At 43.7% G+C, this 14,887-nt stretch overlaps 1 protein-coding gene across 2 annotated transcripts in view; it reads left to right on the top strand.

The window, feature by feature from the left end:
* The window catches only part of DHX33 (DEAH-box helicase 33), a 64,372-nt gene extending 52,778 nt beyond the window's left edge, over positions 1 to 11,594 (top strand). Inside the window, exons 8-12 of one of the 2 annotated variants that reach the window (XR_005777631.1) lie at positions 1,700 to 1,788; positions 3,187 to 3,314; positions 4,528 to 4,720; positions 6,473 to 6,559; positions 9,546 to 9,675. Coding sequence is in view for 1 of the 2 variants with exons in the window: in XM_040424860.1 (XP_040280794.1) it covers positions 1,700 to 1,788; positions 3,187 to 3,314; positions 4,528 to 4,731; positions 6,473 to 6,559; positions 9,546 to 9,854 (817 nt within the window). In the remaining variant the exon portion in view is untranslated. Of the gene's footprint in view, positions 1 to 1,699; positions 1,789 to 3,186; positions 3,315 to 4,527; positions 4,732 to 6,472; positions 6,560 to 9,545 lie in introns of both variants that reach the window. The other variant, XM_040424860.1, reaches the window with a different exon arrangement.
* Positions 11,595 to 14,887: the final 3,293 nt, after the last annotated feature.

A 14,887-nucleotide genomic window follows, 5' to 3' on the forward strand; every position in this document is an offset into this window, starting at 1 on the left:
CACATAGCCGGCTCCCGGCCTCTATGAGCGATAGCTGCGGTCCGCGGTAGTTAACTCCTCAGGTGCCGCGGATCGCAGCTACCGCTCATAGAGGTCGGGAGCTGGCTATGTGATTCTGCAGCCAGCTCCCGCCTCCTGTATATGAATGATTGAGAGACTTATCTTCATTGGTGGCGCAGTGCTTTCCCCCCCCCCCCCCAAGCCCCCCAGTATTAATCATTGGTGGCGCAGTGCGCCCCCACCCCAATCCCGGCCAATAGTAAAAATATTGGTGGCGCAGTGCGCCCCACCCCCCCCCCACCCCCACCCAGTATTACTCATTGGTGGCAGTGGCCACAGGATCCCCTCTCCCCTGCTCCTCCGATCGGTTACCATGGCAGCCAGGACACTATTGAAGCCCTGGCTGCTATGTTCAGCTCCCTGCTGCTGTGTGCACAAAGCACAGAGCAGCAGGGACAGTGTGAGATCCTATTCACCCTGATAGAGATCTATCAGGGGGAATAGGACAAGGGTTCTAGTCCCTAAGGGGGCTAAAAGTTAGTAAAAAAAAAAAACACTAAAATATTAAGTATAAATGAAAAAGACTTATAAAAAAAAAATACACATTAACAATAAACAAAAAAATCCACATTAACAATAAACATATTAATTTTCAGCAGATTTGTGTAGGAATTTTTTTTTTTTCTCAAAAATGAAAATTCCCATAATATCGGTATAAATTATCGGCTATCGGCCTGAAAGTTCACAAATTATCGGTATCGGCCCTAAAAAATCAATATCGGTCGATCCCTAGAAAACACATGTGGCTTCAGAATGTTCTGCACATATCACTGAGCTGTTGGTGCCCTCACATACCCTCTGCATCCAGCGCTTCCTAACTTCTTGGTCAGAACGTCCTAAATATGGGCAAGTCATTGAAATGACCATCCTGCTTCTTTCAGTCCATCGATGTGCCCCCTCTGTCTGTCATCAAGGCAGCGGGGAAGCACTTTTACACTCTCTTGTAGCAAGGCCCAGTGTCTAATCAGGCCACACATATAATCAGACATAAATGCATGACAAGTTTTGCTATGTTCACACCACTGGTAACCTGACACGACAGGTTGTTCCGGGAGAGAACAGCCTGCCGGAGGTCACTGATCCACATTGCCGGATACTGCTGTTCACCGTCGGACCCCATACACTGTAATGGGATCCAGCCGTTTTCTGATATGAATGCCGGGTTTTGTCCAGACAAAAAGCTTTGCATACAATGCCATGGCAGAAGGCGGCCAGATCCAATTATAGTCTATTGGGTCTGCTAGCGAAGAGCAGTATTCAGTAATGGAGAATCCGGGGAACTCCAGCAGGCTGTTCAACTTCTCTTCAGTTGTAAAGAAATCCTCTCAGCATCTGGCTTTATATACCAAGTCCGTTCTCTCTCACTGTATGTTTCAGTATTTCATGCTGTTAGTTACCATTTTTGTGACGTTTTGATTCATCTTTAAATCAATAAAAGATTAAACAAAGAAATCCTCTCCTACCTGCTAAAGAGCCGTTTATTTAAAAAAATAGCCTTGGTATTAAGATGTTATGTTGCAATTTTACTGCTTTCATGTAGCAATTGAAAGTTATATGACAATGGTAAAAAATATTTTAAACTATTTTTTAAATATTATATTTTAAGTTACATTTGTGTTTTTAAAATTGTTTCATGCAGGTGTAATCTGACCAGCGTGGTGCTGCAGCTTCTTGTCTTGAGAGTCCCTAACATCCTCACCTTTGATTTTGTATCAAAACCCTCACCAGGTATGGGCACATACTAACAGGTTTTAGAAAAGATAAAAATGAATTTGCAGCATTCTTTCGTTTTCAACTCACCTCAAAACTTGCTGTTTTAAAGTGACATCCTGGTATTGATGTTTTCTCGCCCCCATTTCCTTGGGGGACACATAAGACCTTGGGTATAGCCCAGCTCCCTAGGAGGCGTGACACTAAGGCTGGGTTCAGACCTGAGCGTTTGAACGCGCTGAAAAACGCCCTACGCTCAAACAAGTTCTTGAGCTTCTTTGGGGCGTTTTGACGCGCGTTTGTGGCCATAGGACACTGCAGTCAATCACACAAACGCGCGTCAAACGTGCGTTTACTATTGCAAAAAGCGCGCATAAAAACGCGCGACAAAAACGCGCGTTAAACGCGCATATCAAATACGCTCAGGTCTGAACCCAGCCTAAGTGAAAACTGTTAGGGCTGTTTCTCACGAGCGAGTCCATTGCGGGAATCGCGCTCCGTGTGTGAGTGTGATCCTCCGCTCTGGACTTGCAGGAGCGCACGGCATTATCATGATTTATAATGCTATCTGTCTCTTCATGGCCTTTTTTCCACAGAATCATAGCGACATAAAACTGTCAGTATGATTCTGTAGAAATAAGAACAAGCAGAGGCACATAGCATTATAAATCATGATAATGCCGTGCGCTGCTGCAAGTCCAGAGCGAAGGATCACACTAACACACGAAGCGTAACTCCCGTAATGGACTCGCTCGTGTGAAACAGCCCTTAAGCCCCTCCTCCAGCAGCTATACCCTCAGCCTGGAGAGAGAGAGAGACTGACAGTTTTTTGCTTAGTGTCCAAGGAGGCAAGACACTCCCTTGCCTTCTGTGGGGGAGGCAAGTCACTCGCACTGCTGCCTTCCCCACAGAAGGCAAGGTGGACCAGGGCAGCCTAGCTCCCCTGCATCCCGCCAGCGCAAGGGTCGCCTGCACGCCAAGTCCCTCTTCCAGCGTCCTGCCACTACGGTGCCAGTAGCTGAAGGGGCGACCCTGCTGGAACGGACCGAGGGTGAAGACGGCTGATGGTGAGAGAGTGGCTTCTCCAGCCCTACGTGCCTCACCAGCTTAAACATAGAGAAGTCTCACCTTTTGTTTGTGGCAAAAGCTTAGAAAATTCCTTCAATTTGTAATAATTGTTGTATCCTGAATCCAGTAAAACATATTTAAAAAAAAACACAAAAGGAGGCAATTATGTTTCTAAACAATAAATAGAGAAAGATATGTGCGTCCTATAACCATTTCCTGCCAAACTACCTCTTCAGCTGCTCCTCGCTAGCCAAGCCCTCCTCACAGATTGAGAACCACTGGTGTATACAATTTAAAATGCATTAGGCTTACAGAATTTTACTTCTAATGCAACCCATATTTCTTCAGATTCCATACAGTCTGCCATTGAGCAGTTGGATCTGCTTGGTGCTGTGGAAAGAAAGGAAGATCAGATCATTCTTACACCGTTAGGGAAGAAAATGGCTGCTTTTCCTTTGGAGCCTAAGTTTTCAAAGGTAACTATTTGCTTCCTAAAGAGAGAATGTTACTATATTTGCATATATGGTATCAATAAAATGTGTTCGTAGCATGCATAGAATGCCTCACGTGGTTGCTTGTATCTTTCCTGGTGCCTTATACTGAATGTCCACACTTGATTTTTTTTTTATTTCCTAATGTATCTTGTTAATGATTGGACCAGTGTTTTTTGTGGGACAACCCCTTTAAAAACAGACTACATACTAGCATACAGTGACCTTGATTATAACACACTATGTAGATGGCTCCCAAAGAAATTAACAGGCACAGAATTTCAGATCTAAAAACACCATAATGATGACAGGTGGAGATTCACTATCAGCTGGCTATAGGCAGATTTCCGCCAGTTAAATAAATGTTAGGATTTTGTTTCCAGTAAGCGTCACTTGTTTGTAAGGAGGCTTACATGAAAATATATTTCTCATGGACAATCATTCATGTAGTAGGAAACTGACCTATATCCATTTAATCAGTCCCTTCGTCTTTAAAGGGAGTCTTTCACCTAAACTGACCATTATAGAACACTAACACTATGATCTGCATTATAGACCCCGTGTTGGAATGCTACTTACCGTATAGCTTTCCGTCGCTTATTTTCGCTAAAAAACACTTTTATACAATGTTAATTAGGTTCTGAAGGTGCCCAGGGGCGACGTTCAAACGGCCGGTGCCCAGGCCCCTCATCGCTTTTCATATGAACACCCTCCCCTTTCACCCCTCTGGCCCGCCCCTAGGGTCTTCAGAAATCCAGCGCCAGCGCCGTTCACAAGATTCGCCACACCTGCGCACTTCATTCCCCATTATGGGCAGAGGCACAAGGCCGTCTAGATGTGAAGTGCGCAGGCACGGCGAATCTTCTGAACGGCGCTCTGGCACTGGATTTCTGAAGACCCTAGGGCGGGCCAGAGGAGTGAAAGGGGAGGGGTTTCATATGAAAAGCAACGAGGGGCCTGGGCACCTTCAGAACCTAATTAACATATTGAATAAAAGTGTTTTTTAGCGAAAATAAGTGACGGACAGCTATACGGTAAGTAGCATTCCAATACGGGGACTATAATGCAGATCATAGTGTTAGTGTTCTATAATGGTCAGTTTAGGTGAAAGACTCCCTTTAATTGTTCTTAACTATTGGAGAACCAGTGAGAAATTTCATTGGCCATTATTAACATAACTTTTTTTTTTTTCTTGCAGACTATCCTCATTTCCCCAAAATTTCACTGTACAGAGGAGATCCTGACTATTTTAGCACTGTTGTCTGTGGACAGTGTTCTTCATAATCCAGCTGCCAAACGAGATGAAGTACAAGCAGCGCGCAAGAAGTTCATTTCTAGTGAGGGCGATCATATCACCTTACTCAACATCCACCGAGCATTCAAAAACCTTGGTAAAAATAAGGCAAGTTCTACTGATATTACATTTGTGGCATGTCCTCAACCAGGGGATCCACTTATTCTGGCACAGAGAATGTAGTATTTCTGTGTGAGATAGGGTTCTAGGAAATCAGGATCTGCCATAAATGCTTGACAGGTTTTGTGTCCCTTTTTCTAGTCCGAATACGTTTATACAAAGAGGACTACATTTCAAGATATTTCTCATGGAAAAGGATTCATGTACTGGGAAGTTGACCCACATGTATTTTTCTGAGGCAGTTGTAAAGCTGTATGATGATAACTTCTGCCACTAAAGACAGAATATTTTTTTTTTGAAGCAGGAATGATCTAAAATATCCTGACAGATGGCAGATTTAAACAGGGTGGTGGTAAAAAGACAGACCATCATGTCTCGAGGAGGCTATGACTGATCACCTCAGGAGAGGTCATCTATGTAGGTTCGGCAGGTTCCAACACCCCCAATGACCAGCTGTTTGAAGAGGAGGCAGCGCTTGTGTGACTGCCTTTTCCTCTTCAACATTACACTGCACGTCATCTTGGCAGTGCGGGGTGATCGCTTGTACTGCTCCACCGCTACATGCGAGACGATGTGCAGTGTAATGTTGAAGAGGAAGCATTGCTCACACGAACACCGCCATCTCTTCAAACAGCTGATTGGCAGGGATGCCAGGAGTCAGACCCCCGCCAGTCTGGGGATAGGTCATCACTATCCACTGCACAACCCCTTTAAGGTCCTGGGGGACAGGATAAGGGGTTTGAAGTGTGGAAGAATATAATACCAGATAGTGGTCGGTCGTTCTGGAGCGAAGCTCCAAAAAAAGGCTGGAAATTATTGCTGGAGCCTGCTTAGGCTACTTTCACACTAGCGTTTTAGTTTTCCGGTATTGAGATCCGTCATAGGGGCTCAGTACCGAAAAAAATGCTTAATTTTTGTCCCCCATTCATTGTCGATTGGGACAAAATTGAAAAGAACGGAATGCTCCAAAATGCATTCCGTTCCGTTGAGTTACGTTCCCGGAGAGCAAACCGCAACATGTTGTAGTTTGCTTTCCGTCCTGAGATGCGGAGCAAGACAGATCTGGCATGACCCCCAATGCAAGTCAGTGGGGACGGATACGTTTTCTCTGACACAATTGAAAACTGATCCGTCCTCCATTGACTTTCAATGAAGTTCATGAAACTCTTGGCAATGTTAAAGATAATACAACCGGATGCGTTCATAACGGATACAGATGGTTGTATTATCAGTAACGGAAGCGTTTTTGCTGAACCCTGCTGGATCCAGTAAAAACGCTAGTGTGAAAGTAGCCTTATTTGTGGAAAATACAGGATACAGGTAAGGGTGCATTCACCCAACCGTAAGTGCTTTGCGTTCTGCAAGTTACGGATTCGCAAAACACGGATACTGGCCGTGTGCGTTCTGCATTTTGCAGACCGCACATGGCCGGTGCTATATAGAGAAAGCCTATTCTTGTCTGTGATTGCAGATTTTTTGTGGGGCCACAGAATGTAACAACAGATGTGGATAGCACACGGTGTGTGGTCTGCATCTTTTGCAGCCCCATTGAAATAATGGGTCCACACCCGTTCCGCAAACTTGCGGAACGGATGCGGACCCATTTATACAGTTGTGTGAATGCACCCTAACATTGATATCAGGAATACAGTTATTGCCCAGTACACACAGGTCTGGAGCGATAGATACACAGAGAAAATATATTTAAAATTGCTTTATTTTGTTGCAGGAGTGGTGCAGAGAGAATTTTATTAACGGCAGAAATATGGTGCTGGTTTCAGAGGTCCGTGCTCAGCTCAGAGACATTTGTATAAAGGTATTGTTCTTCTTTCTAATGTTTTTTTTCCAACTTCTCTTAATAGGGTTTTCTGGGCTTCACATACTGATGTTCTATGCTTAGGATAGATCATCTATATCAGATTGCGGTGTCCCAGGAGTTGGCTGTACAAAGAAGCCACGATACTTCTAACCCTAACCCCTCTTCCTAGGCGATATGGCATCACATTCATCGGTCACGTGGTCTAGGCGCAGCTCAGCATCATTTAAAGGGTTTCTATCACTTCGTATGACATAATTAGCTGTTAGACACTAGCGATCCGCTAGTGTCTGCTCTGGCCAACGATCCTAATATAAAAGCTTTTGGGGCAGCCGTTTTGCTAAAAAAAAGAACTTTTATAAATATGCTAATGAGCCTCTAGGTGCTATGTGGGCGTCATTAGCACCTAGAGGCTCTGTCTACCTTCATAAACAGCCGCCGCCCAGCGCGTCCCTCCAGCCCGCCCATCTCCTGCTGAATGCGATCCTCCGTGTGACGCAGCGGACGAATTCTCGCGCATGCGCCGTGCGCGGCTGTATTCGGCACATGCGCAGTGAATGTCTGACCGCTTCCCTGCTCAGACATCTCCACTTCGCCAGTTCCTTGGAGCACTATGACGTCATCGGCGCAGGCGCAGTGGAGATGTCTGAGCAAGGAAGCGGTCAGACATTCACTGCGCATGCGCGGAATACAGCTGCGCATGCGCGAGAATTCATCCGCTGCATCACACGGAGGATCGCAATCAGCAGGAGATGGGCGGGCTGGAGGGACGCGCTGGGCGGCGGCTGTTTATGAAGGTAGATGGAGCCTCTAGGTGCTAATGACGCCCACATAGCACCTAGAGGCTCATTAGCATATTTATAAAAGTTCTTTCTTTAGCAAAACGGCTGCCCCAAAAGCTTTTATATTAGGATGGTTGGCCAGAGCAGACACTAGCGGATCGCTAGTGTCTGACAGCTAATTATGTCATACGAAGTGATAGAAACCCTTTAAGTGAAAAGTGCTGAGCTGCAGTACCAAACACAGCCAGTATCAAATGTACGGCGCTGTGCTTGTTAAGCTGCGAGGAGGCAGCGGTTCTCACTGGAGCTGATCGGCAGGGGTGCCAGGAGTGGGACCTAACCAATCTTATTTTGATGACCTATCCTAAGGATAGGTCATTAATATGTAAATCTAGGAAAACCTCTTTAAAGCCCTCTGTTGTGAGATAGAAGTATTATAAACTTATAAATGGTTAAAGGGGTTGTCCCATGATAAACAGTTATTCCCTAACCACAGGACATGGGATAAGTGTCTGATCGTCTGGGGTCCCCAGTTTTGGACCTCTGCTGATCAGGTATAATTCCCTGTCCTGTGATAGAGGATAAGGGTTTGTCATGAGACAATCAGTTCTACGGTCTTGCTTTATTCCAGTTCCAGAACCAGAGTTGGAAATTACTGTATAATGTGCCTGGCATCAAGCCTGGAAGGAACATTGTGAAGAATGCCCTCTCCATCACCTGCTCTCAGCCAATCAGCTTTTTTAAGAAAATTCCTGGTAATGCTGAGAAAAGCTAATTGACAGCAGGTTTCCGCCCTAATGTATTTTTCAGCTGGATACCATGCACAGTATGCATTATATCTCCCCTAGCAGTTCTGGAAGCTGTATAGTCAGAACTCGTGTCACTTAGGCTACTTTCACACTGGCGTTTCTGGGTCCGCTTGTGAGATCCATTTCAGGGCTCTCACAAGCGGCCCAAAAACGGATCAGTTCAGCCCCAATGCATTCTGAATGGATAAGGATCAGTTCAGAATGCATCAGTTTGGCTGCGTTTGGTCTCTGTTGCGTTTTTTAGACAGTCACTAAAACGCAGCTTGCAGTGTTTTGGTGACCATCTGACTATGCTGAGCCAAACGGATCCGTCCTGACTTACAATGTAAGTCAATGGGGACGGATCAGTTTTTCACTGACACAATATGGTGCATTTGAAAACATATCCGTCCCCCATTGACTTTCAATGGAAGTCAAGATCCGTTTGACTAAGGGCCCTTTCACACTTGCGTTGTCCGGATCCGGCGTGTACTCCATTTGCCGGAATTACACGCCGGATCCGGAAAAACGCAAGTGAACTGAAAGCATTTGAAGACGGATCCGTCTTCAAAATGCTTTCAGTGTTACTATGGCAGCCAGGACGCTATTAAAGTCCTGGCTGCCATAGTAGTAGTGGGGAGCGGGGGAGCAGTATACTTGCCGTCCGTGCGGCTCCCGGGGCGCTCCAGAATGACGTCAGAGCGCCCCATGCGCATGGATGACGTGTCCATGCGATCACGTCATCCATGCGCGTGGGGCGCCCTGACGTCACTCCCCTGCTCCCCGCTACACTTTACCATGGCTGCCAGGACTTAAGCGTCCCGGCAGCCATGGTAACCATTCAGAAAAAGCTAAATGTCGGATCCGGCAATGCGCCGAAACGACGTTTAGCTTAAGGCCGGATCCGGATTAATGCCTTTCAATGGGCATTAATTTCCGGATCCGGCCTTGCGGCAAGTGTTCAGGATTTTTGGCCGGAGCAAAAAGCGCAGCATGCTGCGGTATTTTCTCCGGCCAAAAAACGTTCCGGTCCGGAACTGAAGACATCCTGATGCATCCTGAACGGATTTCTCTCTATTCAGAATGCATTAGGATAAAACTGATCAGGATTCTTCCGGCATAGAGCCCCGACGACGGAACTCTATGCCGGAAGAAAAGAACGCAAGTGTGAAAGAGCCCTTCGACTTTTTTTTGAATGAATAATGCAAACGGATCCGTTATGAATGGATACAAGCGTTTGCATTATTTGTGCAGATACAAGACGGATGTGCACCAAACGCAAGTGTAAAAGTAGCCTTAGTTTATCCCTTTATGGCCTTATAAATGCTTTTCTTTAAAGTCTGTTTGTCTCATGATGTGACCTGCCTTGTTGCACAGCATCCATCTAATATCAGTTTGTATATATTTCTAAAACAGATGTCAATGCCAATAGAGTCCTCAAGAACAGATACGCGCAATATCCGGCAGTGCTTAGCTCATGGCCTGTTTATGAATGCAGCAGAGCTTCAACCCGATGGAACGTACACCACTGTTGAGACGCACCAACCTGTGTCTATACACCCCTCATCTGTTCTTTTCCACTGCAAGCCAGCGTGTGTCATTTACAATGAACTTCTTCATACTTCCAAGTGCTATATGAGAGACTTGTGTGTTGTGGATGCCGACTGGCTATTTGAGGCAGCACCAGAATATTTCAGGAGGAAATTAAAATCTGCAAAGAACTGAAAAGCAACTCTATTGCGTTTTATTGTGTGCTAAATGGGATTTTGCTACAGTGGTCTACCACTGCTTAATTCTGTACCTATTCCTATTCCTATAGGAACTGGACTGACAGATTATGTTATAAAAATGTTTTTTTATATTCTTATTCTAAAGGGTTAACATTCAATTTTCAGGTTAATCTTATCTTTTTTGGCTGCTGGATAAATCATCCATACACTGGGAAAGCTATATAGCTGACCTCAACCTTTGGACATTTTTGGGCTAGGACCATATGCTGATACTGGCCGGCATGCCCGTCATTGACTAGAGATTGCTGTGTACCAGTGCAGAAATTGGACTGAATGGCATTGCACATTGACTAGAAAGGTGCTTTGACTCCAAAATAACAAAAAATTCCAATACTGCAGGATTTTAGCGATTTTTGGACTCGCAGTCAGGGTACCTTATCGCTTGCGCTGTTGTTCAATTCAGTGGCTGCACTGTTACACAATGATGTTTTGTCGTGCGATGTGTCATTCCCAAGATCACCATGTATTCCCAGTTTTACTTTACACCTCATTTTAATCTATGTAATGTTGAGTGTAGGTGACCATAGACATTAGATGAATAGGGTCCAAAGCCACCATTTCAGCAGGACAAGCCAACCATCTAATGTGTATGGGGTGTTTTGGATTCTCAAACCTGGTTTAACCTTGTGTACACTTTGTGCTGATGCTTTAGTTTGCTCTTCTCTTGGTGACATGTTCCTTCCGTTGCTGAGACCCAAGTGATCAACCTTGGCCGTGAGCATCCCTTAATTTCTATATGGATGTATTTGTTACTATCTGCAATGTACAGTCAGAGGGAGAAGTGTTGCCATCCTTTAGAAGAAATAAAATCCTCGAGGGAGATGTCACTTCATTGTCCCGGTGGGATCTGCTATCAGTAAACACCTCTCACATAAAGCCATAATCTGCAGGATGAAACAACTTACCTTTATTATATTGTCTCTGTAAATATAGTTTCATGTCTGATTACAATTTCTCAGAACATGTCTCTTATAGTTAAAGGGATATGCCTGGTACAGGGTCGGAAGAGGTTGGTGCATGACTTCTGCCTTTGGTGTTTGGCTCATGCAGAAGGCATAACATAGAGTATTTTTTCCAGGAGGATTAATATTAAGAACTCCAGTAAAGAAGCTGAAGCCATAGAATAGGCAGAATTAAGGGACTGATGAGTGCCTGAAACTCATGCTTGGATAAAATAGAGTTCCCCTTCCATCTCTTTTTCCTGTAGTATTTTTGTCTTTATCATGCTGTTATCCATAGTAGAATACTGCATATTAGAAGGCATAAGTATTAAAGCCAATAGCCAATGCAAACTGCAAATATAAAGTCAGCACTGCATGGCATGCTAGAGTAGAAGATATAATGAGGATGCTGTGATAGGCAATACGTCATAGCATGTAATATGCCTTATAACTTCTTTTCCACATTCTTCAGTATCCATCAGGTTCAAAGGCCTGCCTTCCACCATGGCAAGTATACAGCCACCCTTTTACGTCTGGGCAATACAATAGACTATTTTTAAGAAGTGTTTGTAAAGTGAGAATGTGTGCCTTTTAATGATCAAGCCGATGATTTTAACAAAGGTTGCTCAGGGATGTGCACCATGGGATTCTCTGAGGGTCTTAAAACACAGGAGTCTCATTTGTAGGTTTCAGTTTGTCAGCTGATGGTTTCACACGTGTTTGTTTGTTTTTTTGTGTTTTTTTTTTTTTTTAAAGAAAAATGCCCTTTTTGTGACAGTTTTTCATGCAGTCTTTAGAGCAAAAGTCAAAGTGGATTCAAAAGGAAATATAAAGAAAGGATTTCTACTTCTCCTTCTTGAAGATTGGAGTTGATGCAGTGTACTTCTTGCCAGATCCATTTGTGGCTTTGACTCAAAAAAAACGACATCAAAACTGAGGTTTTTAAAAAAAAAAAAAACTGTGTGAAACCACCCGTCTGACATTTGTAATTGACATGATGTCCGCCTTGGATTATGCCAAGCTTCATAGTTTTTATTTATTTTTTATTGATGGCCTACTATCCAATTGGCGGGGCGGGCTAACTCCTGGCACCCATGCCGATCAGCTTTTTTTTGAAGAGACCACATCAAACAAGTACTTTCTTCTTTTCATTGTTTGCAACTGCAGCGTCATTCACCTCAATAGGACAGCTCCTTCCTGTTCAAGTGAATAGGACAGAGAAGTTCCATTGAAGTGAATGGGATGGTGTAGCTGCAGTTGCGCCAGCCAGCAGATAAACAATTAAGAGAAGGCTGCGCTCATATAAGCGCTGCAATCTTTTCAAACAGCTGATCGTGGGGATGCCTGGAGTCAGCCCCCCCCTTCCCCGCCAATATGATATTAATGACCTTGAGGATAGGTCGTAGATATGAAAAAAAAAAAAAAAGCAGAAAGGGAACCCCTCACATTGAACAAGGTGTCTGAGCTCCAGGCAGCATGTTAATGTTATAGAGCAGAAGGAGCTGAGCAGATTGATATATGGTTTTGTGGGAAAAGATTCATCATAACTTGTATTTTATTCATTTGAATTCCTGCTCATTCTGGGCTTTAAAGTCAAGGACTTGGTCCTACCAGTGACTGACAGCTATCTCTGTGTACACAGTCATAGAGAGAAGGCCGCAGTCACTAACAGGGCCGAATCCTTGACTTGAAGGCCCAGAATGAGCAGAATGCTGCCTGCAGCTCAGGGACCATGTTTAACATGACAGGTTCCCTTTAAAGTTGGGCACCAACAATTTTGTAGTTTGTATAAATGCACTTTTTTGTAGATGGTGCTGCAAGGGGATTGTTGTTTTCATTATGTTCTATTAATACCAACTAGAACCAACTGTGAGAGTCTGAACTTTAAACACGCTCTTTATGACACCTTGCTAATGTACTAGATGCTAAGTACCAAACATATCTCTGTACAGTATGTTGTAATGTAATTTAGCTACAACAGATTATAAAAGCACAATAATAATTTTGAGTGATACGATTGTAGTATGTTTGGAGGGAAAAGGCATATATGTATATAGGTACAAAGTTTTAACTTAGGAACTATTTCCCTGAAATAAATAAAAGAATCAAACCCTGGTACATATAAGTTCTTCAGATAGTTTTTTTTTTTTTTTGGCACCACCTTTAGCAGTAATGATTGCCTCAGAATAATTTGCCATCTATGTACTGTGCTACTTTGGTGTTTTTTTTTATGGCTGAACTACTTTTTAGTTTCTCCACCCCATGTACAGTGAGTTCTGTCATTATTCTGTAGAAGTTATTTTTTTTTCAGATTATGCCTCTGGATAACCCATATACTGTGATGCAGTTGAGGACAGCCAGGAAAGTGCTGACCATTGCCTACTTGCATTCTATGGATGGGGAGACCGCGGCCCTGGAAGGTTTATATAGCCCATAAAGGAGCAGCCAAGGGTCTTCTAAGCATTTGGGGTAAAATATGATGAGATTCAGAGATTTATGTGCCACGACAATACAGTTTAGGACCTGGCAGGGCTGGAGAGAGGAGTAGGTGAGGGTAAGTGACTGCCTAGGATACAGCAAGCAGGAATGGGAGTGGAATTTAATTGGACCCATGTCCCAACTCTATAATTACCAATCTGCCATAAGCACTGCTGGGCTTGAGACCACCATGCCAGTTGCAGGCATTGGATCAACAGCATAAGGGGCCACCCCTTACCTAGTAATACAATAACTGACCAACAGCACTCATTGGTTGTTAGACTGACCAATACATATTGACATTAGTGAAGAGCTTACTGGTCAAGGAGAGTCATAATTTATCTCTTTATTTTATGAATCAATTTTATTAGAAATTAGATATATACAATATAATAAAAATACAATTCATCAATAAATGAATTTCAGTTTTTCTTTAATTATCCTCTACCTAACCCCAAGGAGTAGTCCCTACCCATACCCCCCAACCCATTCTCTCTGGACAGTGAAGAAATTTAAAAAATAAAATCTCCTTTTCCTATTCAAACATAATAAATAATCCTTTTTCCTTTTATCCTCCTTTTTACAACAAAACCTTTTTACACTTAGAGATTATAAAGTTCTCCCAGACCTTCCATAATACCTTTTATGTTTCTGCCTTTTTATTTTGTCTATTATTTCAACACTTCTCCATAGATCTATTCATATTTATAACGGATATCCATTCCTGAATAGTTTGAATCTCAGGGCACGTCCATCTTCTTGTCGTAAGCAAGCATTCATAGAAAGAACATTTATTTATCATTTTTTCTTTCATCCCTTCAAGGTCTTTACTGGCAGGGGGTACACAGATATCACTGGGCCTCGCAGCAAAACTTATTTATAGCTCCCCGTGAGATTTCTGACAAATTTGAAACATTTTTTTCTTTGAGTGCAGGATTTTTATTTTTTTTTATAAAAAATGCTCTGCCTCACCCTCTTTACCTGATTTCTATGCTGGGCAAAGTGGAACCAATGCTTTATTAACCACTTCCTGACCGCCCGTTGACTATAAACGTCCTGGGCGATAGGGTTTATCTCTGAATGGACATTCTGGAACATCTATTCAGAAATCAGTCAGTGACCACAGGGCACCCCAGAGAAAAGGCAGGAACTGTTCCTGGGTGCCCCTGCCTTCTGGATCGCTGTATACACAGCAGTGAACGAGCGCTATGTATGCAGGTCAGAAAGCGATGTTCCGTGTCGTGTGGCGGCCCAGTGATCGCCAGGCCGGAACAACGCAGGAGCTGTTGGGTTTTCCGCAGACCACTATCAGCCCTGCAGTGAGGCTGTACAGCACTGTATACTGTGGTGCAGCCTCTCTGGGGGCTGTATTCCCCCTGTAACTGGGGCAATTATGTCAGCCCCAGTTACAGGAGAAATCTAAAGTAAAAAAATAAATGTTAAGTTAAATGTCCCCATAAGTTATTTAACCCCATACATTTGGATGTATGCTTTGGGTCGTTGTCATCCTGAAAGATGAAGTTCCTCTTCATGTTCAGCTTTCTAGCAG

The sequence above is a fragment of the Bufo bufo genome, chromosome 3 (assembly GCF_905171765.1).
Source record: "Bufo bufo chromosome 3, aBufBuf1.1, whole genome shotgun sequence".
Classification (NCBI taxonomy): Eukaryota; Metazoa; Chordata; class Amphibia; order Anura; family Bufonidae; genus Bufo; species Bufo bufo.